The sequence below is a fragment of the Erithacus rubecula genome (genome assembly GCF_903797595.1).
Source record: "Erithacus rubecula genome assembly, chromosome: Z".
Taxonomy (NCBI): Eukaryota; Metazoa; Chordata; class Aves; order Passeriformes; family Muscicapidae; genus Erithacus; species Erithacus rubecula.
The window spans coordinates 24,970,793-24,996,753 of NC_136661.1; the positions used below are offsets into that span (position 1 = coordinate 24,970,793).

A 25,961-nucleotide genomic window follows, 5' to 3' on the forward strand; every position below is an offset into this window, starting at 1 on the left:
TAAATGTGGAAAACTTCAGCTCCAAATAGAAGTGCTTTATTTGATTCCACAAGACTGATTTCCTTTCTCTGGAATTGTGTAATGGTTGGTGAAACAAGTAAAGTAGCACAGAGGTGATACAGACTTGGGAATAATTTTGCTTGGTTTTCTCTTCCCTTAGATGTTGGTTTTGACAGGGATCATTTTCTTCACAATAGCTACTTAGGGGCTGTATTTTGGATTTGTGCTGAAAACAGTGTTGATAACACAGGGATGTTTTGGTTATTGGTGAGCAGCACTTGCACAAAGTTCTGTTCCCCACCCACCTCACCACTACCTCACCCATCTGACCACAAGGATATTCCATACCATATGGTGCCATACTTAGCATGTAAATCTGGGGGAAGAAGAATGCTGAGAGGAAGAAGAAGAATGAGGGGACGTTTGGAATGATGAGTGTATCTTACTAAGTAACCATTAAATGACCTGGAGTACTGCTTTCCTAGGGATTGCTGAATATCTGCCTCAAGTGGTGAACTAATTCCTCATCTTGCTTTGCACAGCTTTTGCTTTCCTTATTAAACTGTCTTCATCCCAACCCACGAGTTTTCTCACTTCTACTCCACTGATTCTCTCCCTTGTCCTACCATAGGAGAGTGAGTGAATGGTTGTATGGGGCTTAGTGGCCAGCTAGGACTAAACCAGGACACCTGCCTAAAGTTGGGAATAATTCAATGCCAGAGTTGGAGGAGCTGTCCCCATACCCCTTCTTTCAGAGTGTATAATCCTTCCCAGGGAGGAGTGGAAGGCAAAGGCATCACCCCACCCATGTGATTGCCTGTGTTGCTGGCTGTATATGGTAGAGAGAGAAGGCTGCTCCAGGGTAACACAGCATGTGCCCTGCACATATAAATGTAAATGCAAGTCTTGGATATTTTCTGGCTGTCTGTTGCTCACTCCTACTCATCATGAATAAAGTTTGTCAGTGATTTCACAAAACACATTTTTGAGCTCTCCTATAATTCAATCTTCATATGAGGATACTGAGACATAATTCTTACAGAATGAGAAAAGCTTTGCCTTTTGTCCTTTAACCACCATAGAATGGGGAAAAATAACTACCTGAGATTAGCTGCATTAATTACTTTCATTGACAGATCTTGTTCTGTAATTGTGATATCCTATTTCTGAATAAATGCATCAATGCTTTTAGACTTTTACCCTCTATGGAAACCCTTTAAGAACCTCTGGCAATAAATATGTAATAAGATTTAGCCACATTGAAAGAAAATTTACCTGGCTATAAACCAAAGGAAAACACAAAAACAATTAATTGCAAAAAATTCTGGTTTTATGGGTCATGCCACACTTACTGTAAAGCTGAATCTGACAATATCCCGGGGAAGATGCGGATTATCAGCTGTCAAGGTACGTGTAATTTCTGCTTTTAATTCCTTTGCAATAGAAACAAAATAGTATTGTAAATAAAACTGCACTACTAATACAATGTACAGCAACAAAAATCATGCTTATGCTCAGTTCTGTGATGTCCAGTTCATTGCAGATACCTCATCTGCAGGTGATGCCACCACAAGAGCAGTGCTTGGGGCAAACCTGGATGAGAGTGAAATCCAGAACAGTCATCCTGCTTCATACCACAGTATTTCAATGGGCTTGCCTGGTTTTAGCTCTTATCTAAGATATGGTAGCACTTGAAAAATGCTAGCTGCATTCTACAGGGTGAAACAGACAACTTGCATCTTTAAAATTTACACTGTCCAAAAATCAACAATAAGCCCAGTAGCAGTACTTTCAGGATTGGTCACTGTGAACAAAAAAAAAAAAAAAAATACAGCTGTTATCTGTTTTTACTGCCTGAGTTGGGGGATGTACATAAAGCTTCCCAACTAGTTTAAGGACAGGGAACAATACTTGAATTTCATAAGGCAGTGAGAAGAGGAAAACAACTGCAGTTGGAAGAGTGACCAACTGCAGTGCTATTAAACCAATCTGGGAAGAAATAGCAATAATATTGTAGGACGCTTCTCTATCCTGTGCATTGTACACAGGCACCAGAAAAAGCTCAGGCTTGGCTCTGGGTCCTCCCTAACTGAGTGAAGCCCCAGACTCATATTCCCTTTTGTATAGCTCCAGGCCCTACTTATCCCAGAATTGGGTTTCAAAGCACATTCTCCCTGTTTTCCTGTTGAAGCCATATCAGCTGGTACTGCAGACACTATACTTCAACAAGTACTGGAGTTTTACTCATGCAGAATTTCCTCCAAAACCAATAGGTAGGCTTCTGTTTATGGAGTTTTGTACATAACTAATGTACAATGACAAGACAGGCATTGCTTTACTCACAGCTTCAGTTAGCCTCAGCTGATCTGGGGATCTGACTACAGCCCTTGCTGTCAATCCATCCTCTCCTGTTTCAGATGTTTCTTCCTCCTAGAACAGGAATAACAATCTCAGTAATGCCACAAGACTGACAGGTTTGCTCCTTGCCAAAGCAGTACTTTTTGAGGCACAGAGCAAAGAGATAAAAACAACATTCCCCCACGCATCAATGCTTTGAGCAGAGCAGATCATCACAAATGGCAGGTCAAAATGTGAAGATTTTCATACGGCTACACTTGCCAGCAAGAGTTTAGTGCGTTGCAGGAGCTGCAGTCTGAAGATAATTCCTGTCCTGCCACAAAACTGGATTAACTCCAACAAGAAAACTCAAGTGATTCCACTTCACTCTCCATTTAAAAGTTGGCAATTCTGTTTCCCTTGCCACGTAATACCCAAGGGTATTATAGGACTTAAGGACTACTCAAGGGCATAAGAAAAGAACCTGCAATTACTCCTGATGTGTTATTCTATAGGCTACTCTTAGAATTTAGTTTGAAATGCAAAGCTGCAGGGATGTAGCTCCTGGAGGAATGTTAACCAATTTCTTGCAAAGACCTGCTTGTCTCCATTCTCCCAACAATAGCCTGCTGCTCTTCCTGGGCTAGCATTGGGTGGATGTCATGATATAAGGTCATTAAAAAGAAAATGAATCACTGCAGGAATGAATTTCAATTAATTGTTCTTAAAAAAAAAAAAATCTGTCAGAAGACAAAGCTGCTGATTAAAGTGCTTAACTGCTCCAGGTAAAATTTCTCCCCTGGTTCAAAATGTAATATTTTGATTTAAAATAAATCAATCATTCTTGTAAATACAGTTCTCTCAGGCCTGCTAACTTTACCAATCTGGTAAATTTAGCCATAAAAAAGCTGAGGATGAGTCCAAGGTGCAAGTACAGCTTATGGCTGAAGCTACAGAGGCTGGACCCAGCAATGCTTTGCTACCTGCAGAGCACCACAAAGGTAAAAAGCACAAGGCTGTGTCAAAATTTGCAGTGGCTGAAAGTAACAGAGAATTTTGAATATTTCACGAGCCCAGGGAAAGTTACAGGCTGCAGCCTTATTTCTTTCCCTAAGGGAGCTGAAATAAGGCAAGCTGTAAGGAAGGTCAGGCACTCCGATGCACAAGAGACGATGACTGCGAACAGTTGTTTGTGATTTAATGCTGCCCACATGAACATCTGCTTGCAGGGCATTTGTCACACATAATATGATGCCAGTTAGTTGTCAGTGGCTGTTTTCTCAGGCGAATCATATATGAAGTACTGTGCTTTTAACAATTTTATATATGATTTTCATTTAAAAGTAAATAACTTTCAATTTTTAAAGGGTGAAAAGAGGAACATTAAATGAGACTGTGATTTGTCCCAAGAAAGTGAAAAACTGTTTATTAACATGCCTGTTTAAAGGCATGTAGACTGTTCCTCCATTCCTGTCAATGGAGCTAAGTAAGAGGAAGGTATATTAAATCAGGGTATTCTAATAATTTATTTGCCCAACAGTAAAAAAACATTATAGTGTGTCAAAGAAGTCAAGGCTATTTTCCCGAAGGTTTGTACATTGTTAAGTGAATATGGGCTATATTTTGAATTTTCTAAACTAAGCAGGCAGTTTTTTCTCAGTGAGTCAGTTTGTATTTTGGAATTCACACCCCAAACATTTTATTTGTTTTCACATTGCATTCTACCCAAATTGTGTCTTTGTTCCAGGTGATATTTTTTCGTCCTAACTTCCTTACCCTTCTCAGTGGAAACCTACAACAACCTCTTACTGCTGAATCAATTGATTTTTTTTTTTTAAAATTGAGCTTTAAAAAAAAAAATCTCATTGTTCAGACAAAATCTTTTTTGTATCTCAGCTAAAAAAAGGGGAAAAAAAGAAAAAAAAATTTAAAACTTGAGAATCTTACCCGTTTTTTAGCTTTACCAGCTTTTCCTGCCTTTCCTCCTGAAGGTGCACCTTGGCCCTAAAGTGAGAACACATCCAAATGTAAACTTTCAAAGCACCATTTTTCCAAATTTAACCAAAGCAGAATAAAAGTTTGATGTTTGTTCCAATGGTATAATTTAAAAGCTGAGTATACCAGCATTCTGTCTATAAATTATTTCAAGGAAAGACAGTCACTTTCATAACACAGGACAATGATATTTCAGCATGAAGAAATGACAGACTCTGTTCTAGTAAAATGCTACTAGTCTGTCCTAGTCTGTGATACACCCAAATGTCATACACACATTTTAGTGCCTTGGTCAAACACATTAAAAGGCTGCTTCTGTCCCAAGTGCTTGCATGGCACAGGGAGCCAAAGGCAGTAGATCTACACCCACAAAGCCATGAGCACTGCGAAAACATGGAAAACACTGATGAAAAGCTGGGAAATTAACCACTGTCAACATCCCTCCACACATGAAAGCACAGAACATTTATTATGACAGGCTTTAAGGAAAACAAATAATTGTTTATATGGTGCCTTACAGAGGAAGACTACCCTACCCAGAGTCAAGGAGTAACAGAAGGATACCACTGACAAACCTCTGTGAAAATTTAACAGAAAGTGGGAGAGGAAATGAAGAGGAACCTTTTGAGGAGATGCTGAGGGATAGACAGAATCATGTACCTTAAAGGAACAAAGAGACTTGATAAATCAAACAAAGGAAACAATATTAGAAACCTTGGAAAGGAAAGTTTCAGGATGGATCACAAATACATTTGATGGTATGGACAAAAAAAGCAGAGGAGTTACTTGGAAAAAACTGTTTGATTTTGTGACAGAAAAGAAGGGGATACAAGAGGGAAGGAAGATGTAGGGCTGGGAGAGCAAGATTGACTTTTTCAGAAGAACATTAGAGTATGCCTTTCAGTTCAGATCAAAGGTCCACCTAGTCAAGCATCTCTCACCAATACTGTTGAAAACAAGGCATCTATTCTATTCCCTCCAGGATGACCTCTTAGCTTGCCATAGGGACTTGAACCAGAAATGCTATACTTTCTTTTTTCATATCAGTGAACCTTTTTCTCCACAAATTTATTCCGTGATTTTGGAATCCATGCACATTTTTAGCATGCCCAACTTCCACAGCAAGGACACCCGCAGTACTGCTACATGGTAATGCAAAGAATCACTGCTTGCTTTTTAAATCGCCCATTTGTTTCTCTCATCTGGTTTCCCAGTTCTTCATCTGAAAAGCCCAGCTTTATCACAATATCTATTCTTCCTCTTGTCGTTCATATGTCTTAAGAACACTTTCAGGAGCACAAGCCTCCACAGAGATCCCTACACTCCCCTTGTGATTCCCTCTCACTATGAAAATGAAATATTCTCTTCTACCTCCTACTTTCTATGTATTAAACAATTAAGCAGTCATAAAGACTTTGACCCAGAATCCCCAAGCATTGTTCATCAAGCCCCATTACTTGTTAACACTTGACAATAAGAATTCAGAAAAGAAATATTTTCAGAGAAGAACAAAGTTCAGCAAAAATGTGAGACTGTGTCTCTGTGTTCTTTCTCTTTGTACAAGCTAAGACACATAAAACTGCTGTTACTAACAAGGCATTAGGGATTATCTTTATTCCAGAACATACATATTAAAAGCTATGAGCAGAACAATGAGCAGAACAATACACTTCTATGCTTAGAAAATGTGCCTTACTTTGAAATATAAATTTTTGTGATGCAGGTGGAAAAAATAAAAGTTATAATATTTTATTTACTCCACAATGGGCTGATTGCAGAGCAGAGAAGCTAAGATGTCCCATGTCACACCCACTACTGAGATGACTTGATCACACAGTTGACTTGTCTCCCCTATGTGATTGTTTGGCAATGGGAAACAGGATTCTCTATGACAAGGACCCTCTTACTTAAACAGATGTGACTTAAACAGATTTTCAGAGCAGAATTTTATTCATATCCAAATCAAAATCAAATTCTTAAGCATGAAACAAAGTCTACTTCCTATTATCCTTTGTAAATGGGTCTACAAAAGTATTTATCCATTAGCAGCCTGAGGATAATTAGTTTTAGCAGGTGCACAGATTTCAAATAACATAATATGAACAGCCATTTGTGAATAAATATCTGCAACAGTATTAAAATCCAAAAGTGGGACCAAAGAAATGCTAGCTCTATGAGTGCACTAGAAGGAAACAGCACAAACCCTGACCTGCTTCCCCATAGCATAAAGAGTTTGTAGAGTAGAACATGAACAATTTTCCTAATCAACCAGGGACCTGTGTAGTTGGCTCTATTTCCCTTGTCTTTGTACAGTACTATCATGGTTTTATCACTGGAATTTAATGATGTAACATTTCATCAGGCCTGGTATGATGGAGAGAAGCTGAAGAGACTCAGGATATGTCATGGAGGAGTACAGGAAGGAGATGATAAGATGTAGGGCACATACATGACATCATGCACCCCACAGCTATAAGTATCTAAACACTGGCCAGTTAGAGAATTGCAGACCTGCAGACAGAGGAACTGAAGATAATCTGGTTTAGGGTAGCAAAGAAGACAAAAAATAATATCTAGCACACTGAAAAAGCACAATGTGCAGTAATACCAGGTGCAACGTGGAGCATCAGATCAATGGAAAAAGAGAAGTGTAAAAATAAATTAGCTAACATACAAAATAAACTCCAGGTAAAGAAGAAACCATCAAAATGGACATCTTATTCTCCCCTATGAAGGTCTACAGTTGCTGACAACTTATCATAACAGCCCCACCAACACCACCACCAGCAGCAAAATCAAACCATCAACTTTAGGAGTCAGAGCACTGGAAGAAGGATAAGCACAATACCAGAAAAGAGGTAGAAACTAAGAAGTTTTCATGTAACAATTTTAACCACAGCATCATTATTAATGATTTTTTTTTAACAGACATATTTCTTATTTTCAGTAATGAATACACGTGTACTGACCAGAATGTTGAGACTAAAATTTCAGTCACACTCACATGAAACCTTTAGTTTTGTAAGTTGTGCCTTCTCTTTGCTCACACACAAGATTTTGAATGCAACAAAGTTTACAGACTATTGCAAAATACAGAACCTGTCTCTGAAAGTCTTACCTTTGATTCTATGCATGTTTCTAACCTTATCAAAGGATGGCTGTTGTGTATGTCTGGCAGAGAGTGTTCAAGGATGAGGCTTCATTGCATCTGTCAGTGAGATTTAACAGCCTTCTCCATTCATTATGCTCCCTGCTTTCCTACCAGTCTCTACTTGCTGACTGAGACAGCTTGCTTTGGGGCTCCCTGGAACTAAGCAAAGCAGTTCCCTACAACAGGGAGCAAGAACATGACTGACAGGATATAAAATTATACTTATTATGTCCGTTATTTTGAACTAAAGAAGCTCCAACCACTCCCTCTAACCTGAACAGTTATGCATTAGAACTACTTTGTTATGGCACAGATCCTTCGTCAAATGCTGCACTGTATGGACACAGCCCACACCAAAGACATGATAAACCTGAAGTGGGAGGATGTGAGTCAACATGCAGAGATCAGTGTGGGTCTGGGGCTTTTTCCATGTGTGCTCCACAAAGGTAGGACAGCCATACCTGGAGCAGTCTAAGAAGAAGCTGGTGCTTAGCTTATTCTGGGGTCATTCAGCAAAACTCTCGTCTCCTGGCCAGATAAAACATCCCTCACAATGCAGAGATCTACTTCAACAACAGCAAAAGTTGCATGACTCATTTGTTGGATATTCTGGACTTCTGAAAGTGGAGGTGGAGCCTGTAACTCCACTTGACTCAGTACTTTACAGAAGTCAACACAAAAAGCAAAGACATACGTTGCTCTGCAAGCATCGTTCCTGCTACTGCCATTTATGCTGGTTTATTCCAAAGTATCTCAAACTTTTTGAATCCAGCTAGAAGGTGGCATAGAGATGAAAAAATAAGTTGAGGAAAGATGAAATCCTAGTATTTTGACAATATTAGAAGTAGGTGAAGGTGATCAAAACTAGTAGACCTGTTTAAAACTATTACAAGAAGCAAGCTGGGGAGAAAACATAAGTCAGTCAAAATACAAAATCTTTTTCTCAGTCTCCTAATTCAGATAATAGCACAGACAATCCTGCTGTGCTGCTTGATGATAAGGGCAGTCCTTACATCCCTTTTTATTGGTGTATCTGTACTCTGTTATTTTGCTGGGGATTTTTGCAAGTTCCTGTTCTCTATAAATCTTCCCAAAGCCAGCAGACTTTCCCTTTTCATACCTTTTCTTAAAAGTTCTCTCTGCCACATTAGCTATAAAAAGTCCTCAATACCACCTAGGTAGTTTGTGTCCTGCCACCATGGCTCAGAAAGATTGTTACTGCTTCCTCATTCTTCTTTTTACTGTAACAATGCATTACCCATAAACTGTGATTAAAAATGTAATATTTTTGCTCTGACAGCTACCTAAAATACATCACACAGTGTTTGTACAATAGGGAAGAGGTCATGAACACATCTGCAATACAAATAAAAAATAAATTATAACCGTGAATCAACATAATGACTGTATATCCACTAGTAAGACATTTACAATAACTTGCCTTCATAACCATATTTAAAATTCAAGCACATTTTTGTGTATCACATTAGCTACAGAAAAAAGTTAACAGACTATTATTAACATCTCAAAGAGAAGCATTCAGAACTTAGAAAATGTGAGACTTAAGGTTGCCAGGGAAACATTCATTTCATCCCATTGGGCACAAGCATTATGATATACAGCTTAATTCCATAGTCACATACTTTGTTTTTTGTAGGTTTCCTGCCTTACTTCAGTCCTCTCAGGTTATGTTGCTACAGATTATTGGTTTATATTGTTCAGCATCTAGAGTGGTGGGGGCTTTTTGTAACCATAGCATAAATCAGACATCCAACAAAGAACTATTCAACCCAAATAGCTACATTTTAGCAAATCCTAGGTAAAGATAAGATATTTTTGCTATAGGAAAAAATAATCAACACTATTCCAAAATCTTTCTAATTAATGTGCTCCTACCCCTGCCTTTAATTATAACATAATTAACAAGAATAGGAGTGTGAATAATCATGAGGAATTTACATTAGGACAAAAAAAAGGAGACATGGTTGCTAGGGAACTAAGGAACAGGCAGGAAACATTAAGGACTTTCTCACCTCCAGGACACCATCGTAACTCTGACCGCTCTGGGACATGTTCAAGTGCTCCAGAGAAAAATGCCAGAGTCAGAATTAATGGAGGCTAATCATGTTTTTCTCTGATGACTATCTTACATTAAAAAAATTAACAGACTGCCACATTACCAACAGCGAAAAGATATTAGAAGCCTGTAGCTGTCACAGTTCTTAAATGAAGGCTACAGAAGACCCAAGTGACTGTTTCTTTCTAGATCTTTCTTCTAGGGTGTGTACAACAGCAGCACCTAGGAATTCTTCCCTGGGCCAGACATCTACTATGCTACAAGACAAACTGACTATTGACTACAGCAAAGATAACCATAATCCAACAAGATTATAAAAATGAAAAGAGGAAACAGATGAAAAGTGCTGTTCTAAATGCCATTTAAAATTCCTTTCCCTTGTCACAGTTCCCTCATAGACAAGACACTCAGAGGTACAAATAGCTGCAAAATCAAGTCCTTCAGCAGGGAGTCTTCCTGCTGCTCAGCAATCCAACAAGCATTTCCAATTGTAATTTGGGTAAAAGGTCTGGGTAATATATATTTAATTTTTCCGTAGTCATAAAATAGGAAAACAAAAATAAGAAGAAACTACTGACTACTTTCTAAAGATCTATATTGCTGTGAATGGGACAAAAAAAAAAAAAAAAGTTTCAAAAGAAAGCCCTACCAGGCTGACATTTCATAAGAGATATTTCTGCATTAAAAAAAAAAAAAATAAAAAAAAATGGTGAGGACAAACATCAAAGACATGCAATATTTAGCAGAAGCTTTGCCCTCAATCCCCTAGTAATGTTACTAGAATACCCTGCAATTGAGAAAATAAAAAATTTGCACTCAACCATACATTCAGGTCTTGTTCTTCTTGTTTACTCTATCCACATGTTTTTCACATTGCTGTCCCTTTTGTTGGTGACATGACAGTCACTAATTGCTGATTTGAGACTCATTAACTAAATTTATACAAAACAGACAGGACTTTCAGTACCTATTGCTATTTGGTATTCTTAGGTGAATAGCAACATCTCTGAAGTTTTTTCCAAGTCTGTTTCCTTCTGAATTGCTTTTTTCTAGAGTCCAACTTTTCAACTATTTCATAATTGGTTGCACAAAACCTCTGACTTGTCAGTGGCAAATCTTGTGGTAAATAAATCATCCTGGTGACCTAGGAAGCAGCAATTTACTCTCAGGAGCCAGTATTCATTTAAAACCAGGTTGAATCCTGAATTAATGAGCACAGAAATCCTCCAGGAAAAATGTGTCTATTCCTCAGATTCAGCCCCAAGGCCAGCCCTGACTATCCAAATAGGAGATGCAATGATTGTTACCACATGTACTGTGCTGCCATCCAGGATAAGGGCTGTCACTACAGCCTTTGCTGACTGGTACAGGTTTCTCCCATACTACCAGCTTAAACTGTCCCCTTCAGACTTGATCTTTTAATGAGTCACCCTATGGTGAGGAGCCAGACACCACTACCCACTGACTCCTTGAGAAATGTAAAATTTCTCCTTATGCTTAAAGCATAAGGGTGGACAAGTAGACCTAGATTCACAGATCCAGCCTTAAATAACAGAGAACACAGTAGCAGGGATGATGCAGGTTGGTCAGTCTGACAAACTGAGGTGTCAGTTCATATTAAGGAAATTTTCCAAGAGCTGAAAATTGATTAAATATTAATGAAACACGCATCAGGGCAAATGACAAACCCAGACCCTATTTTTTAATATCATTAAAGAGACATTTCTGCAGACTTTCTGCTCCCCATGCTAGCTGTCACCATAATACAATCAGGCTACAAGACTGAGCATAGAACATGCCTGTTCAGTTTAGTTAATCTTCCTGAGCAGAGATAGTTATTCCCACTTCCTCTCCAGCACAGAACAGAGATTAACTAGAATTCTGGGGAAAATGTAATATACTTGTAAGGTAGTAATGTGCTTGTTGGATTCTAAAAGAAAGAGGTAGAGACATTTTGACAGCTAAGCTTAGCTTTTCTGTAGAACTATTTAATAAGTTTCCTGCTAGCTTTTTATTCCTGTTTTGAATATTAGCAAACTTCATAGTAAACCACCAGTTGGCACAAGGAGCAAGAAATCACAGCGTGGAAACAAAGACACTTCCAGCCTGCCCTGAAGCAGATATTTATTTGCACACACTAGGGATGCTAATTTAAGAGCTATTTGCCAATGCATTCTACAATGTTTTCTGAGCAAAACTAAATGGAATGTTTGTTTTATACTCCATGGATGTTTTAATGCTTGTTTAAGAACAAGTAAGCACCTTAAAAGCCTTCTCAGGGGAAGAAAAAAGTAAAAGAAAAGAAAAAAAAAGAAAATATATTAAAAAAGAAAACTGGGACTCATTGTTTTCTGTCTTTGGGGGAAGAATCGATTTGTTTCTTTTATGACTTGCTAAACAGCAAAGAAGTTGTTTCCATGTCAGTGCATGTGCAAGACCACAAGAGTGACAAGAAATGCCTCTCTGTCCTAATTTAGACCCTTTCTTAACACTGCTTAAGTGATATGTTCCTGATAGTGGGATTAATCCTAATACAATTGAACAGTCTGGTTTTGTATTTTAAATACCAAATGTATGCAAGGTCTGCTAAGGAACTATAACCAGATCTTGCTTCTCTTTGAGGTGGGTGCAGCCACAGAGGTGCTCTAGCACAGGGTGCTCTACACAGCTCATTCAAAGTTTTTCCTTGAGCAACATAGCAAAGGCACAGAAATCTGAAACAAAAACTTCCAACCTGTCAACATGATCAAAATAACAATCTCAAAATCACTAGCCACTTTCTCTCATCATCCAGGGACTACACACGGGACTGACACAAGACCAGCAGAGTGATGTTCTCTACCCTAACACTTTCTGCATGTCCATGCACATGCCACATGTGTCAGTGTTTCTAATGCCATACTTCCAAGTGTCCTGTTTGCCATGCTTTTTTCAGGGAAGCAGAGCATGTCACCCATTCCCTTGAGTCTGATGCAGGGAAGTTGGATTATGCCTTTCCATAATTCCACATCCCGAAAAAAGCTATTGAGCTCAATTGTGCATAACACATTTCAGATCTGAAAGAAATGGTTATTGAAGTGCAGAATATACAGAATATAGGTTTTATTTCCAAAGCTGCATTGGGAGCACAAAGATTCAGACATACAACACTATTTTAAGAATTTGAACACTGACATTTCTTACTAATATACACAAACATATAAAAGCCTACAAGCATTGATAAATAAGGTTTGAACAAGTCAAGCAATCCATCTGGAACACCACAGACTTTAATTCTTATGATCAGCCCAACTTTGACATATTTTCTCCCATCAAGTGGCTGGAGACTGAGCTGGAGGCAGAAATCACCTGGATAAAGAAAAAAAAGAGTGTAATAAAGCAATAAACTGATGTTAGAGGAGAAGGAAGACACAAGATAGGCACAGATGAAGAGCAGACAACCCCCACATAAGGGAGAAGAAAAAATAGGAAAAAAAAATCACAAAGCATATGAAGAACATGGAGTTATGAAAGCAGAGGAGGAGCTGGAAGTGATATATGGTAATAGAGAACAGGTGTACAGATAAGTATCCTAGCTTTAAGAACAATCTCAGAAAGAAAATTTTCAAAGTGAAAACAGTCAACAGTGAAAAACCTAAGAGGAAGAGCAGAATAAAGCAATATATAAAAATGCAGAGGAATTAAAAGCACAGGGACAGGGAAAAAGAGCATAATACTACAGAAGAATTCTTGCCAAGAATTGGAATCTAAACCTTGACCCACTGAGATGACATGTGTACTCTGAGACAGGGAAAATGAGGCAAAAACCTCTGGACTTGGAGCCAGTAGTCAACCTTGCAATTCCTCCACTGCAAGAATATTCTAGCAGTTAAAAGGATGAGAAACAACAATCCAATTTAACAAGCTTAAGGCAAATATAGGAGATGCAATACAGGAAAAGTTAAAATTATTGCCTTTTAAGTAATTGTGATGAAAGTTATGCAAAAAGCCAAACATCCTCAGAGTTTAAATAGTTTATGATGTTTCAAGAGCATTAAAATAAAAGGAATGCTTTTACAGCACATTAAGTTTTTCAAACATGTCAATCAAAGTCTCTCCATTTCAGAGTATTTGACATAATGGCTACTGAAAATGATAATAATATTTATATGTAAATTTTGAAAATAAAAGTAACTGAAATTCAGGGCAAGCATTTCATCCCCAGTTTAGTTCATGTCACTATCAATGGGGGTTTTTTTCAATTTTAGCATAAATATCTTCATTATCTAGGACTGTAGGTGGGTTTTGATTCTGAGTTTATGCCCTTTGACAACTTTATAAAGTCCTTTGTATCTTGGAACTTTTTAGTACTTACTAGGATCATCAGAGTCTCTAATTCCTCTCGCTCAAATTTCTGCTAACCCTCCTCCCATGAACCCTATCATCAAGTATGTTGGGATTGATCTAAACACATTAACAAAAGGGTTTTATCATCTGCTCTTACATCAAACACTTTGGTACTCCAGTAGCAGAGAAGTTCTAGGAATTAATCAAATTAATCTGAGTTTTTCATCCTAAAATAGGATGCATGCAGACATGTCCATACAGAGCCCTAAGGAATATAGTGAGGTCTCACAGACACAAACCCCACAGCACTGTAGGGTTAGGGCCACGAGGGGTAGCAAGTGAACCCTCTTCATTACTTGAGCTGAGTAAAGACCAAATAGCAAAGCAAAAGGAAAGAGAAAAAACTTACAGTTAAGTATAACTAATTTTTTTTTATTTTATATTTCTAAGAAAAAGGATTCTATCCTGTCTGCTTAGTGTGTCTGGGAGATCCTCAGGCAGGCTGGAGACACCCAGAGTGCATTAGAACCTGCCTTGGGAGGGGTGTTGCATGCTGGAAGTGTGATGAAATGGCCTGACAATGTTTGAGCACTTTGTAGTCTCACAGGATTGAACAGCATGGTGATAGAGAGAGGTGCTGCAGCTTTGTGACAGGCTGGTTTGAACAGCTGTGTAATGCCACAGATTTCTACGAAATGCCACAGAACTCTCAGTGAGTCACGGGCAGCAGAAGAGGCAGGGTGACACAATACAATGCAGCTAGGACTCACCAAGGCCAAGAGGGGCAGTGCTGGCTGACTCCACTGCCACCCCCAGCCCCGTGGTTTACAGCTCTATGGGGCAACCTAAGCTCTCAGTCCACCCCCTCAGCTGTGCTTAGCAGGACCTGGGTGCATTGCAGGTGACGAGGGTCACCCGAGCCTGCAGTGTGCCCGCGGTGCTCCAATGGTACCCGCTGGTGCATCGGGAAGGGAGCTGACCCTGCACCTCCATGGGCCCAGCTCAGGCCACACCTGCAGTGCCATGTCCCACAGCTCCTCAGCACAAGAAAAACAAGAAGCTACTGGAGAGGGTCCAGTGAAAGCCACAAAGATGATTTGGGGTACAAAACATCGCTTTTATGAGGAGACACTGCATGTCCTCATGCCCTGCTGACCCTGTTCAGTCAGGAGAAGAGAAAACTGAGAGGGGATCTTATTAATCATATAAATATATCAAAGATGGGTGCCAAGAGGATGGTGCCAGACACTTTTCAGTGGTACCCAGTGACAGGACAAAGAGCAGTGTCCATAAACTAGAACACAGGAAGCTCCACTTCAACTTGAGGAAGAACTTTTTTAAGCTGAGAGTGGCAGAGCCCTGCAACAGTTGACCAGGGAGGTCCTGGAGTCTCCCTCTCTGGAGACATCCAAACACCACTTGGACATGCTCCTGTGTCACCTGCTCCAGGTGACGCTGCCTTGGACTGGGTGATCTCAGAGGGCCCTTCCAACCCTAACGATTCTGTGATTCTGCGAACCCGGAGGGAAAGACTTGGTCTGCAGGTTGTGACGTCACGGGTGACGGTTTGGGGAACGTCGACGTCACCGCTGGTGTCACACCAAGGAGAGAGCTCAGAGCAGAAGCCGAGAGCAATAGTCGCAGCGGGGTTGCACAGCGACGTTCCCTATGATGGGCCGCCGCCTCCCGCGAGGCGCCGCAGTGACGCCATTCGTATGTGACGTCACGGCACATGCAGTGACGTCACCACGGCGTTGCCACCACGGGGGTGCGGCAAGCCCTTACCTTCCGGCGCTTGTCGGCCGCCTTGGCGGGCATGGCCGTCCCTCACGGCAGCAGCCACCCTCCGCCGCAGTCCCGCGCCCACCCGCCACGCCGGAAGTTGATGGCGGCAGCCATGGCAACGCGCCGGAAGTGGCAGGTAGACCCGGCCATTTCCCCAACCCCCCCGCTGTCCCCTCGAGGGAGTGAATGGTACATCCCAGCCTCCGCTGCAAACAGAGCGCCGCGACCCAGGCAGAGTGACAGCGGGCCCCGTCCCTTGATTAATATTCAAATAAGGGGCGGGGCCACGGGGAACGAAGCCGCTTGGACTCGACTTGGTGATCGAGCCCCTCCCGCTCATGAATATTCAATGAAAGGGCAGGTCCCGGGGAACAGAGTGACCGGGCACAAAACTGGCTGTAGCGGTCACGCCCTAAAATGAATATTCAGGAAAGGCGGAGCCGCAGGGACACCACCATTCGGTCACCGAACGATGATAGCGCTCCCGCCCTTCATGAGTATTCAAAAGGGGCGGGGCAGCGGAGCCCAGCATCCGGGCCCCGAGCGCGGGCCGCTGGCTCCGCCCCTTATGAATATGCAGAAGGGGCGGGGCGGCGGCCGGACCCGGAAGCGGCGCGGCTGAGTCACGGCGCGGCGGCGATGAGGCAGCCGCAGCCGCGGGCGGTGTCGTTGTCATTGTCGCTGTTGCTGTCTCCTCTCGGCGCCTGAGGAGCCGCCCGTGCCCGCCCGCCCTGCTCCCCGCGCTCCGCCCGCCGCGCTCGGCGCCGCCGCCAAGATGATGGAGGAGATAGACCGGTTCCAGGTGCCCGCCGTGCGCGCCGAGATGCAGCCGCTGGTGAGGGGCGGGCGGGCGGGGCCGCGCCGTGCCCGGGTTGAAATGACCCCGGTGCCGAGGGGGTCGCGCACACGCCCCCGGGTGTCGGCGCTGCGGGCGCGGCGGTGCCGCCGTTATATAATGGAGTGTCCTGGGCGCTGCCGCCGCCGCCATCCCCCGCGGGCCCGCGGCCGCTGCTGTGTCATCCCGGGCCATCCTCTTATCCTGCTTTCCCCCCCCGTCCTCTTCTCCTCGTCCTCCTTCTCCTCCCCCGGTGTGTCCCCGAGCGCCGTCGGTAGCAGAAGCGGGCGGGGGCGGGCGGGCGGCTCCGCTCTGCCGCGATGGAAACGCCGCTCCGCCCGGAGCATCCCGGGCTGTTCTCCCGCCAGCGGGCACGGGAATGGCCCGGGAACCAGGGCGAAGCGGCGGAGGGACTGGGGAGCCCGGCTGGAGGCGCTGAGGACGGATGGGCTTTTAACTGGCTTTTACTAGATAGGTGAGGTCTAAGGAGGAGTCGGGCGGTGTTTATTCCCAGCCCGGGCTGGGAGCTGCGGGAAGCGATGCTCCCCGGTGACAGCAGAGCTGCACGGGCTGGGTGTGAAGTTACACGCGCTGTGAAGCCGCAGGACCTTCTCCGAGGATGGTTTATAGCCTGCTCTAAGCTGCACTGAGGAGATGCTCATCTTGTGTAAAGTACAGGTGTTCTGCAAAGAAACATTTCTGTCAAATTAACTTTGCTCACATAAAATTATTTGCATAAGGAGACCAATCTGTGAGCGTTTGATGCCATGGCATGTGTTTTTCATATCAGGATGTTTTTTCACATCATAGACACAATTATACCCAATTAATGAGCTCTGAAGAGCCTGACATAATGGCTACACTACTACATGGGACCCTGGGGAATCTTTGCAGAGAATGAAGTCTGCAGGCTCACAGGACTTTGCAGATATGTGTAGTGGGCAGGTAGAGTGGTCCTGGGCTTTTGATAGCTTCTGAAATGAGTTACTAAGGAAAGCCAGCTGGCTGGCAGCCAAGGGAGATGCTAGACCATCATCAAGTAGTGCAAGACTTCATATGAGCATGTGGCTGCATTGCTCCAGTGCCACAGGCTTGTTAGTGTCTGTGTTGTGCCCTATCTGCCTGCCACAGAACCCTTGATTGTGTTAGCCCATTTCTGTTTTCTGCCTGGAAGAGGTTCTCTTGTGTATTCCCCTTCCCTTACTCCTGTGTTCCTCAGTCTCTGCCTGGAGGTGTGCTATTAGTAAAATGGGACCTGTTGAAATACAGCTCATCTTGGAATTAAAGTGAAAGCTGGATTGTTCAAGGTGTTGATTCCTTTTAGCACCTGGAGTAAGCAGTTCCCATCTCGGCATCTGATTGTGTGAGACAGGCATATGAATTGTTTGGTAAGGTGGAAAGAATAATAAAATACTTACACAGTTTCTTTTGGCAGCAGGTGAGGGTAGGTTATTACCAGGTTTATACTAGCACTGAAGCACTTCTGAGCTTTCTAATATATCAAACTATGCATTATTTACGGTTGATGTAAACACAACCTCAATTCCTTGTTGCAGCTAGTGTTTGAAGTTGAGAGCACAAAAAGTGTCTTATGAACAGAAAAGCTCTACAAGGTGTATAGACTCAAATTATCTCTCAGTGGCAAGAAAAACATTTCTCTTATTGTGGGAATATTGATAAATTCTGAAACTATGCTTAGTTTGAGTGGTGTTCTGGATTTGGTTGTTTTGGGTGGGGTTTTTTTGTTTTGTTTTTGTTTTTTTGGGGGATTGGTTTTTTTTTTTTGGTTGTGGTTGGTGGTTTTTTGGTTTGTGTTTGGGGCGTTGCTTTTGTTTTTGTTTTTTGGGGTTTTGTTTTGGTTGTTTCTTTGGCTTCAAATCTTTGTGATCTGTCCATAAAAGCTGATGTGGGCTTATTGCAATCTCCGCTTATTGTTGGTGCTTTTATATAGAGAAGGCACAACAAATGTGACAAAAATGACCATCTTTATTTGTTTTATTGCAGGCATAGTAGTGAAAGTAGCAAGTTTGAAAAAGCTGTTGCCAGACAAAACAGTAGTCCTAAGTGTTTTCTAGAAACTCCATGATAATAGTGGAAGAGTGGAATTTGCAGATACATGCATGCTTGTATGAACATGAACCAGGAGGAATCCAAAGAACTTCTCTGGTCCAGCCCCGTTGTCTTAGGATGGGATGGGGGCTTGGGCGGCAGTGATAGTAAGCTTAGGAAACAGTTTCCTTCAACATGGAAGAGTTTAAAAATTTTCACAAAAGGCTTTAACACTTGCATTAAAATGATACTCTGAATCTGTGCTTCAGGGTTTCAGTTATTTTCTAACTGCTGGAGCTAGTAGTGAAACCTTTTGGTTTTGGTGGCCTTGACTGTTTGGGGATGTATACACACAATTGCTGTGACTGGGTGTATAGAATTTTTCCACAGGCATGGAAATGGACCATGGACAATGGTCCCAGAAGTGGGATGTAGCCAGTCTGGTACAGCATTTCTGGTGGTTTCCTCTACTTTGTAGCTCCAGTCTGTACTTTACAGATATGGACTGGATGCTTTCAAGAATCCTTGCTAGTCTGGGTTTTGATATATTAATTTGCTTGGGTAGTACAGTTCTGGCCAATACTACTGCTTTGTGCCATTACAATTACCATTTGTCTGTCACTCTCCCTCCCATTCTGTATTTTTAAGGTTGCGGTTAAAACCCAGCTAACAAATAAATCACTCACAGCCACTTGCTCACTTCCCTCCCACATCAGGATGGGGGAGAGAATAAGACAAGTAAAAGTGAGAAAACTTGTGGGTTGAGATGAAGACAGTTTGATAAGTAAAGCTAAAACCATGCACACAAGCAAAGCAAAACAAGGAATTTATCCACCATTTCCTTTGGGCAGGCAGGTGCTGAGCCATGCCCAGAGCAAAAGGTAGGGCTCTATTACACCTGACAAATACTTGGGAAGACAAATACCATCACTCCCAGCATCCCCCCCTTGTTCTTCTTCCTTCAGCTTTATATGCTGAGTGTATGTTATGGAATATCCATGTGCTCAGTTGGGGTCAGCTATCCCATCTGTGTGCCTGCCCTACCAAGACTCCTGGCTGGTGGGGTGGGGTGAGAAACAGAAAAGGATTCGATTCTGCAAGCACTGCCCAGCAATAACCAAAACATCCCTGTGTTATCAATACTGTTTTCAGCACAAATCCAAGACATGGCCCCATAGTAGCTACTGTGAAGAAAATGAACTTTATCACTGTCAAAATCATCACAAAAGTACAGAATAACCTTATCATCTCAGCGCTTACTGTCTTCTCCCCAGTTTAAAAGCTTTCTGCTCAAATGATCTCAGAGAGATATGTGACTGTCACTCTTTTCCACATCCAGAAAGCTGAAGTAAAAGTTTGTTTTTCACGTGCTACCTAAAAGTCATTCTGACTTGCCACTGAAACTATAGTTTAAAAAAAAAAAAAAGCTTCCTAAACATTATTGCCTGCTAAAAGCAAACAAAGAAGGTCCCTTGCTTGATTTATAGAGTATACACTGGATGAAATTTCTTTTCATCCTGTTCCAGCAGGAACAGGATGTCCCAGGAAAGTGCTGTTCCTTCTGAATGCTGGCCAGTATGTGACAGGTCCTGAAATGAGGTTTGTGAAACTAGGCTTTGCTCAAAATCCTGAACTTTGTGCTGTTGACCAGCATGCATGCTTTTTGAATGTCTGTTCATCATTCACGGATAAAGTGTCATGTTAGCTTTTGATGTCTTTATACTGAACTCCAGGACAACTGCTGCTGATCTGCCTGGAAACCATCTGACAGGCCAGTTGGTCTGCCTATCTTCAAAATTAAAAGATTGGCTTCTCTTCAGCATGTAGCAGCTATACGTTTCTTAGAAAGCAGTCTGAAACCTTTCTGAACCCTTCCGCCCTCCAGATCTGCTGCTGACATTTGCACTATTTATTGATCAGCTGTCTGTCAGGAGTGATAGTGCATTAGTGTCTGGTGTCTACTGACTGTACATCCTGACAGTAACCAGTATTTTATCTGCATAGCAGGGAGAGAGAACTTGACATGGCTTTTTGCAAATCTAAGTTCTTTAAAACTCAAATGTGTCTGGTTGGGCAACATTGTCTTTTTGACAGCCTTGTCCCACCAAGTTCTGCATTGGCTTCCCATTGCAAGGCTAAGGGCAGCACCCAACTGCTACAGGCTGGACAAAGCCTCCCAGGATGCCTGGTTCCTGCAAGTTTCTCTCTGCTGATAACAAGGTATAGGATTATATTGCAGAGCTCAGAAGCATTTGGCCTGCAGGTTGCCTGTTGGCCAGGTCTGTCACATGTGCTCTCCAACACTTCACATTGGATCCAGTGATGTGAAATTAACAAGGCAGGCAGTCATGTTCCTCCTCTTTCAAGCTTGTTTGGATAAGCATTGTGAAGTCAGGCAAGCTGGCTTGACTCTGTGTGACCTCTACAAATGTGTTGAGAGAGCTGCTGGATAACTGATGCAGACCCAAAGGAGAGGTTCAGCAAAAGACTTAATGATGCAGAGTTGCTATGTGCAGATGGACAAGATGACATACAGTACCTGGTAACCTGGTTTAACCTGGTTAAACATCATCCAGTTGTCAGATGGGATGAGGCCCAGTGTTTCAAATCTTGAACAGACACATTACACTGCCTGTTTTGATACTGTGGTAGAACTCTGTACATTTTCATTGTGGAAGAGAAGACAGGTTGGTAACTGGCACTTGTTCACATTCCTGCCGTGCCTGTCCATGAAAATGGAATTATTTGTTCAGATCCACATTTCTATTTTTGTATATTGGTCACATCTGGCTTCTATCCTAAAAATTTCTGCCTTTTCAAATTAATTTAAACTAATTTACAGGGTGTTTTGTTTACTTCTAATGCTTAGTGTCATGTCTTCGTTATCAGCGTGATGCAAGCTCAACTGCAGGAGCTCTGTTCTGCTTAGATTCTGTTCATTTCCAGCTCAACCTGTTGTGATCCTTCTGCACTCACAGAAAAGTCTCTCTTCCTTAGCTGCAGGGTAGAGGGTTGTTTCCAGATAAAATCAATTCAGGGGTTGCAGGTATGTGATGAGGCCTGAAATTCATTATTTCTGAGACACTTAGACTTGGTAGATAGCTCTCTTGGCTCATGGAGTTGATATTTGATGTCTTAACTTCCAACTAGTCAATTGTTTGGTGGTGGTGCATTTGTTGTGAGGATTTGTTTTCTCCCGAGTTTTTTGCTGGGAAGGTATCCTAACAGAAAATTCTTATTACAGTGGTAGATATTAAAGGGAGAGAGAGAGAGAGATGAAGGGAAATGAAGGGAAACTTGGACCGTGAGGATGCTGCAGACGAAAAAGAAATAAAATTCCCTTTGACATATGAATGGCTGACCTTGTAGTTGTGTGTAGAGCCATCTTCTCACTGCACACTCTCCCCGTGATTTTTAAATCTTGTTTTGGATTCTTAACTAAACTCTTGCAAAAACCTTAGTATTTTTGTTAAAATGAAATGTACTGAGCACAGTGCAGTGGGGCTGTATCTTGAGTCTGCTGGAATATGGATGCCTCCCCAGCCCGTGCCTCTAGCATGCAGCAAGCCCTGGCTGGCATGTGATGGCAAACTGATGGGTGACAGTGTTGGATCACACGTTGCTCCCATAGACCGACACAGGCAGTTTCTGTTCTTAGCACAAATGTGAAAGTAGAGTAAAAGTGCTTGTGCCTACATGGCATCAGTACTACTTTTCCTAAGAACACATCTGTCAAAGTGCAGCAGCTTCAGTGAAGCTTTGACACAGACTTCTAAGACTTTGGCTCACTTTCTGAAAGCAGCAGGATTTCAGTATTTCAGTTTCCCAGTTTTCAGCCCACATGAAAAAAAGGAGCTCTTTCTAGAGAAATTGGGCTGGTGGTTCCTATATCTCAATCTGAGTCATTATGCCTGGCCTGGTTCCTTGCCAGCAGGGGCCTCAGGCTGGTAGCTCTAGTTATGATGATGACAGCCAAACCAGGGATTTTGTTCAGCCAAATCCTGCAGTGATACTGCTGGCTCTTCAGCTGAGATGCCAAATCTGCACCAGTCCTGAAAGTGCAAAATTTTCAGAAATTTTGAAGATACAGAAGATGTATTTTTGTACAGCTTTGATTTTTAACATCAGAAGAGAATAAAAACATACTATATTATCTGCCAGATACTTAGTTTTTAAAGAAACAAACTGCAATTTTAGTTTTTAAGAGAATGAGTGCTCAGCACGCTTATAAAATCTGCATTCTTCATTTCTGCAAAATACTGCCTTTCTCACCTTAAGAAAATTGTGCTGCTTGCTAAGATCTTTCTGTAAAATGAGGAAAACTGTTCTTTCTGAAGAACAGAAAACCAAGAGTAACTAAAGCAAAAAGAAAGGCTGTACCTGTAGGGCTTATAAATAATATGTTAATATAACATTAGGTCTATAGTGCAGTCACACAAAACCACCATCTTTCTAGAAGGAAAAGGCTTCTAAAATGAAAATGTCATCCATATGTATAATCACTGTAATGTAGCCCAGAGGTTATGCAGCTACATGTTTTGTAAATGCTTACAGTACATGAGATTTGTAATGCTACAGTACTATAGATCCTGAAAAAAATTATTTGAGATAGTGGTGCTATTAGTTATACAGCTTTTTTTGATGTGCTATCATGTGATCTATAGCAATAGCCTAAAGATTTCCTCCCTGAATACTTCAGTTAATTGGGATTCTGTCCTCACTTCCCTGTCCTGTGTCAGACCTGTGGTGCAGAAGTACAGGAATATTTTTATTACCACCCCAGGCCAGGCTGAAACTCCAGCAGTGATCCAGCACAGGCTCCCAAATGAAGGCAGTGAGGGATGTACTGTTGTATCTGGAAGATGACCTGTCAGGATATGGGAGCGTGCTCTGGCTGGATCTACCAGAGCTGTCACTGTCCCTGCGGGATCATTACTCCTCCTTCTCCACTTCTTTGTAGAAGCTCTGACTACAGTTGTTCTGTCAGTCATATTTGGAAATCTCCTCTTGAGTGAAGAAAGGTATTTAAAAGGGGGCAGTGAGCTCTATGAACAATTAAATCTGCACAGAACGCTCTTGGGATTCTACCATCATTCCCAAGAGCATTTTATCTGTAGTGTGATGTTAATATCTACTCAGACAGCAATTTCTGCTACTGATGCAGCCATATCCTCTCCCTGCCAGTAGGAAGTGGCAAGTCTAAAGAGACAAGATGAGCAAAATTCCAGGGAATTTGGTAAGAGAGGAGAACAAGGCATGCCTTAAAGTCTGCAAGCCTTCATTCCAGGAAAGCCCTCAGCTTACCTACAGGGCTGTGACCTCTCTGGAGGTACATTTTACTTTTGGTGAAATCGAAGCCTGAACTTGGTAAGGGTAGAGGAGGAGACCCCATCACCAGTTTGATCTGTGGGGTAGAAGATTAAAAGCTGGCTAATGGCAGGACTTCTAGTCAGTCAGTGATGATGGTGTGCATGTTTTTTGTAGACATTTTAAGACCTTGGCTGGAGTAGCTGCCTTTCAGCTTCTACATAGATCAATGATTTGTCATTTTCCACAGGCACTCTACAGAAATGTATCTACACTTTCCCCTCACACTCGCACATGCCATATATCTTCAGTGAAGTCTTGTGCCATTTTGAGTATAAGGTTCCCCCAAGGTTATTCTGTATGTGTTGCTATAAAATTGACATTGTAGTGATGCAGCCACTTCCCACTAGTAAATCCATCAGTTCCGCACCAAGCCTTAGTAGTTGGACCATTATTCTTTGAATTTTAGAATGTCATCTTGTGCAATGAATTAGTGTCCATTTTGTGGTAAGCAATCGGAAGCAAACATTTGCTCCATTGGTTTGTCTCTGAGGATTACTGAGTCAGAGTGAATGAAATTGTAGGTGGAAATTTGCTTAATTTTGAAGAGTAATTGCTAGCAAATCTGCTCAACTTTTGGACACATCGTCACCAGCTTACAGGACAGCAAGACTTATCACATCAGGAAACTTCTTTACAAAAAAAAAATGCTTTCCTAAACACACACAGAATATTCGGACTGCATCCCAACTGCTTTTACTAGATGCATCGCAGTCATCTTAGTTGTGGACTGAGAAAAGTGTATTTTTAATAAAGCTGAAGGTAGCACACATTGCTTTTGTTGAGAAGAGCCCTGGCTCTCTAAAGATGGGTAAGACCTTATTTCCTATACAGTAGGGAACAGGGAGAGTACTGTTTGTTGCATATTAAAAAGCTATTCTAGCCTTCCAGCTCTACAGGCAAGCTGTCTAGTGGAGATTCAGCCTCTGCTGGGAACAAGTTACATTGATAGAACATACTTAAATTTTTCCAGAGCCTGCTAATTTGTACTGCGTAGAACAAAGTTGTTTGCTATCAAATAACTGGCTACCAAATGACTCCTGTAACCCAGCACTGTCTGCCTACCAGAGCACATTGTTTAGACTCTGTGTGCAGTGCTGAAGCAGGTAGAAAAAACCTACCTCAGCTCTTTCCTCAGCATGCTTCCAGAATAATCTGTGTTAGAGCTTTTCAGAGAAGCTGCTGTTTCATTCAGCATCCGGCACCATCAGACATGGATTGTTCCTCTTTGGACATGGTATGGTGTCTTGCCTCATGCTTGTCTGACATTGCTTTTTCTTAATTTCTTTTCAGTTTTGTTTCTGAGCCAACTCCTATTTATATGAGCACCTATCTTTTTGGGTTCTGCAGCGTTCAGTCCAGTAAATCCTGTAGGCAGTCTCTTTTCCTAAGCCAAGCAAAGCAGCAATATTCTAATGATCGTTTCTCTCTTGCATGTTTTACTGATTGCATGGGAATGTAGGTTAGTGATTTAGTACACCCATATCCAAGCAAAATGTTTACCTAGGTTATTTGTTTCATGTTTTTGTACGTATGTGGCCCCAGGTGAAAACCTATCTTGGTTCTTGCATCAATATCAGATTGCTTATGCTGATCTAATTATTGTTTCCTTCCTTATCCCCTGCTGAATTTGGGGCATGGTGGTTTCTGTTTTTCCAGCAAGTTTGTCACAGTGTCACAGTGTGACTAAAGGGTTTGCCCATTTTAAATATTTAATTTTCTTTAGAGATAGGATTTAGGATAGGATAAGAAAATGCAGGCTCAAAACTTAAAAAAGAAAATACAAGAAGAAATTTATTAATAACACAAGAAAAAATATTCAGAATAAGATTCTTAGATTATTCCCTTCTCCCTTCATTCCACATTTGTTACCAACCACATACAGAGAACACTTGAGTCAGTTATCCACTTAAATAATCAGTTCAGTTCACTTAAGAGAGAAAGTTCCCTTTTCTGCTTTGGACTTAGGGGGTGTCTTCACCTCCACAGTCTGCATTCGCCGGGGACCTACAGAACTATGAATTTTCCTCTCATTCCGA

General features: G+C 41.8%; 2 protein-coding genes across 8 annotated transcripts in view; one reads left to right on the forward strand and one right to left on the reverse strand.

Moving 5' to 3' along the window:
• Positions 1 to 15,807, reverse strand: part of DNAI1 (dynein axonemal intermediate chain 1) — a 139,178-nt gene extending 123,371 nt beyond the window's left edge. Inside the window, exons 1-4 of one of the 2 annotated variants that reach the window (XM_079329917.1) lie at positions 15,672 to 15,806; positions 4,285 to 4,341; positions 2,344 to 2,430; positions 1,353 to 1,433 (exon numbers count right to left, since the gene is read on the reverse strand). In XM_079329917.1, coding sequence (XP_079186043.1) covers positions 1,353 to 1,433; positions 2,344 to 2,430; positions 4,285 to 4,341; positions 15,672 to 15,704 — 258 coding nt within the window. In that variant the 5' untranslated portion in view covers positions 15,705 to 15,806. Of the gene's footprint in view, positions 1 to 1,352; positions 1,434 to 2,343; positions 2,431 to 4,284; positions 4,342 to 15,671 lie in introns of both variants that reach the window. The other variant, XM_079329918.1, reaches the window with a different exon arrangement.
• Positions 15,808 to 16,231: 424 nt separating this feature from the next.
• Positions 16,232 to 25,961, forward strand: part of FAM219A (family with sequence similarity 219 member A) — a 93,488-nt gene continuing 83,758 nt past the window's right edge. The window contains exon 1 of one of the 6 annotated variants that reach the window (XM_079329945.1): positions 16,232 to 16,473. In XM_079329945.1, coding sequence (XP_079186071.1) covers positions 16,447 to 16,473 — 27 coding nt within the window. In that variant the 5' untranslated portion in view covers positions 16,232 to 16,446. Of the gene's footprint in view, positions 16,507 to 16,983; positions 17,185 to 25,961 lie in introns of those variants that run through there. The other 5 variants (XM_079329944.1, XM_079329947.1, XM_079329943.1 and 2 more) reach the window with 5 other exon arrangements.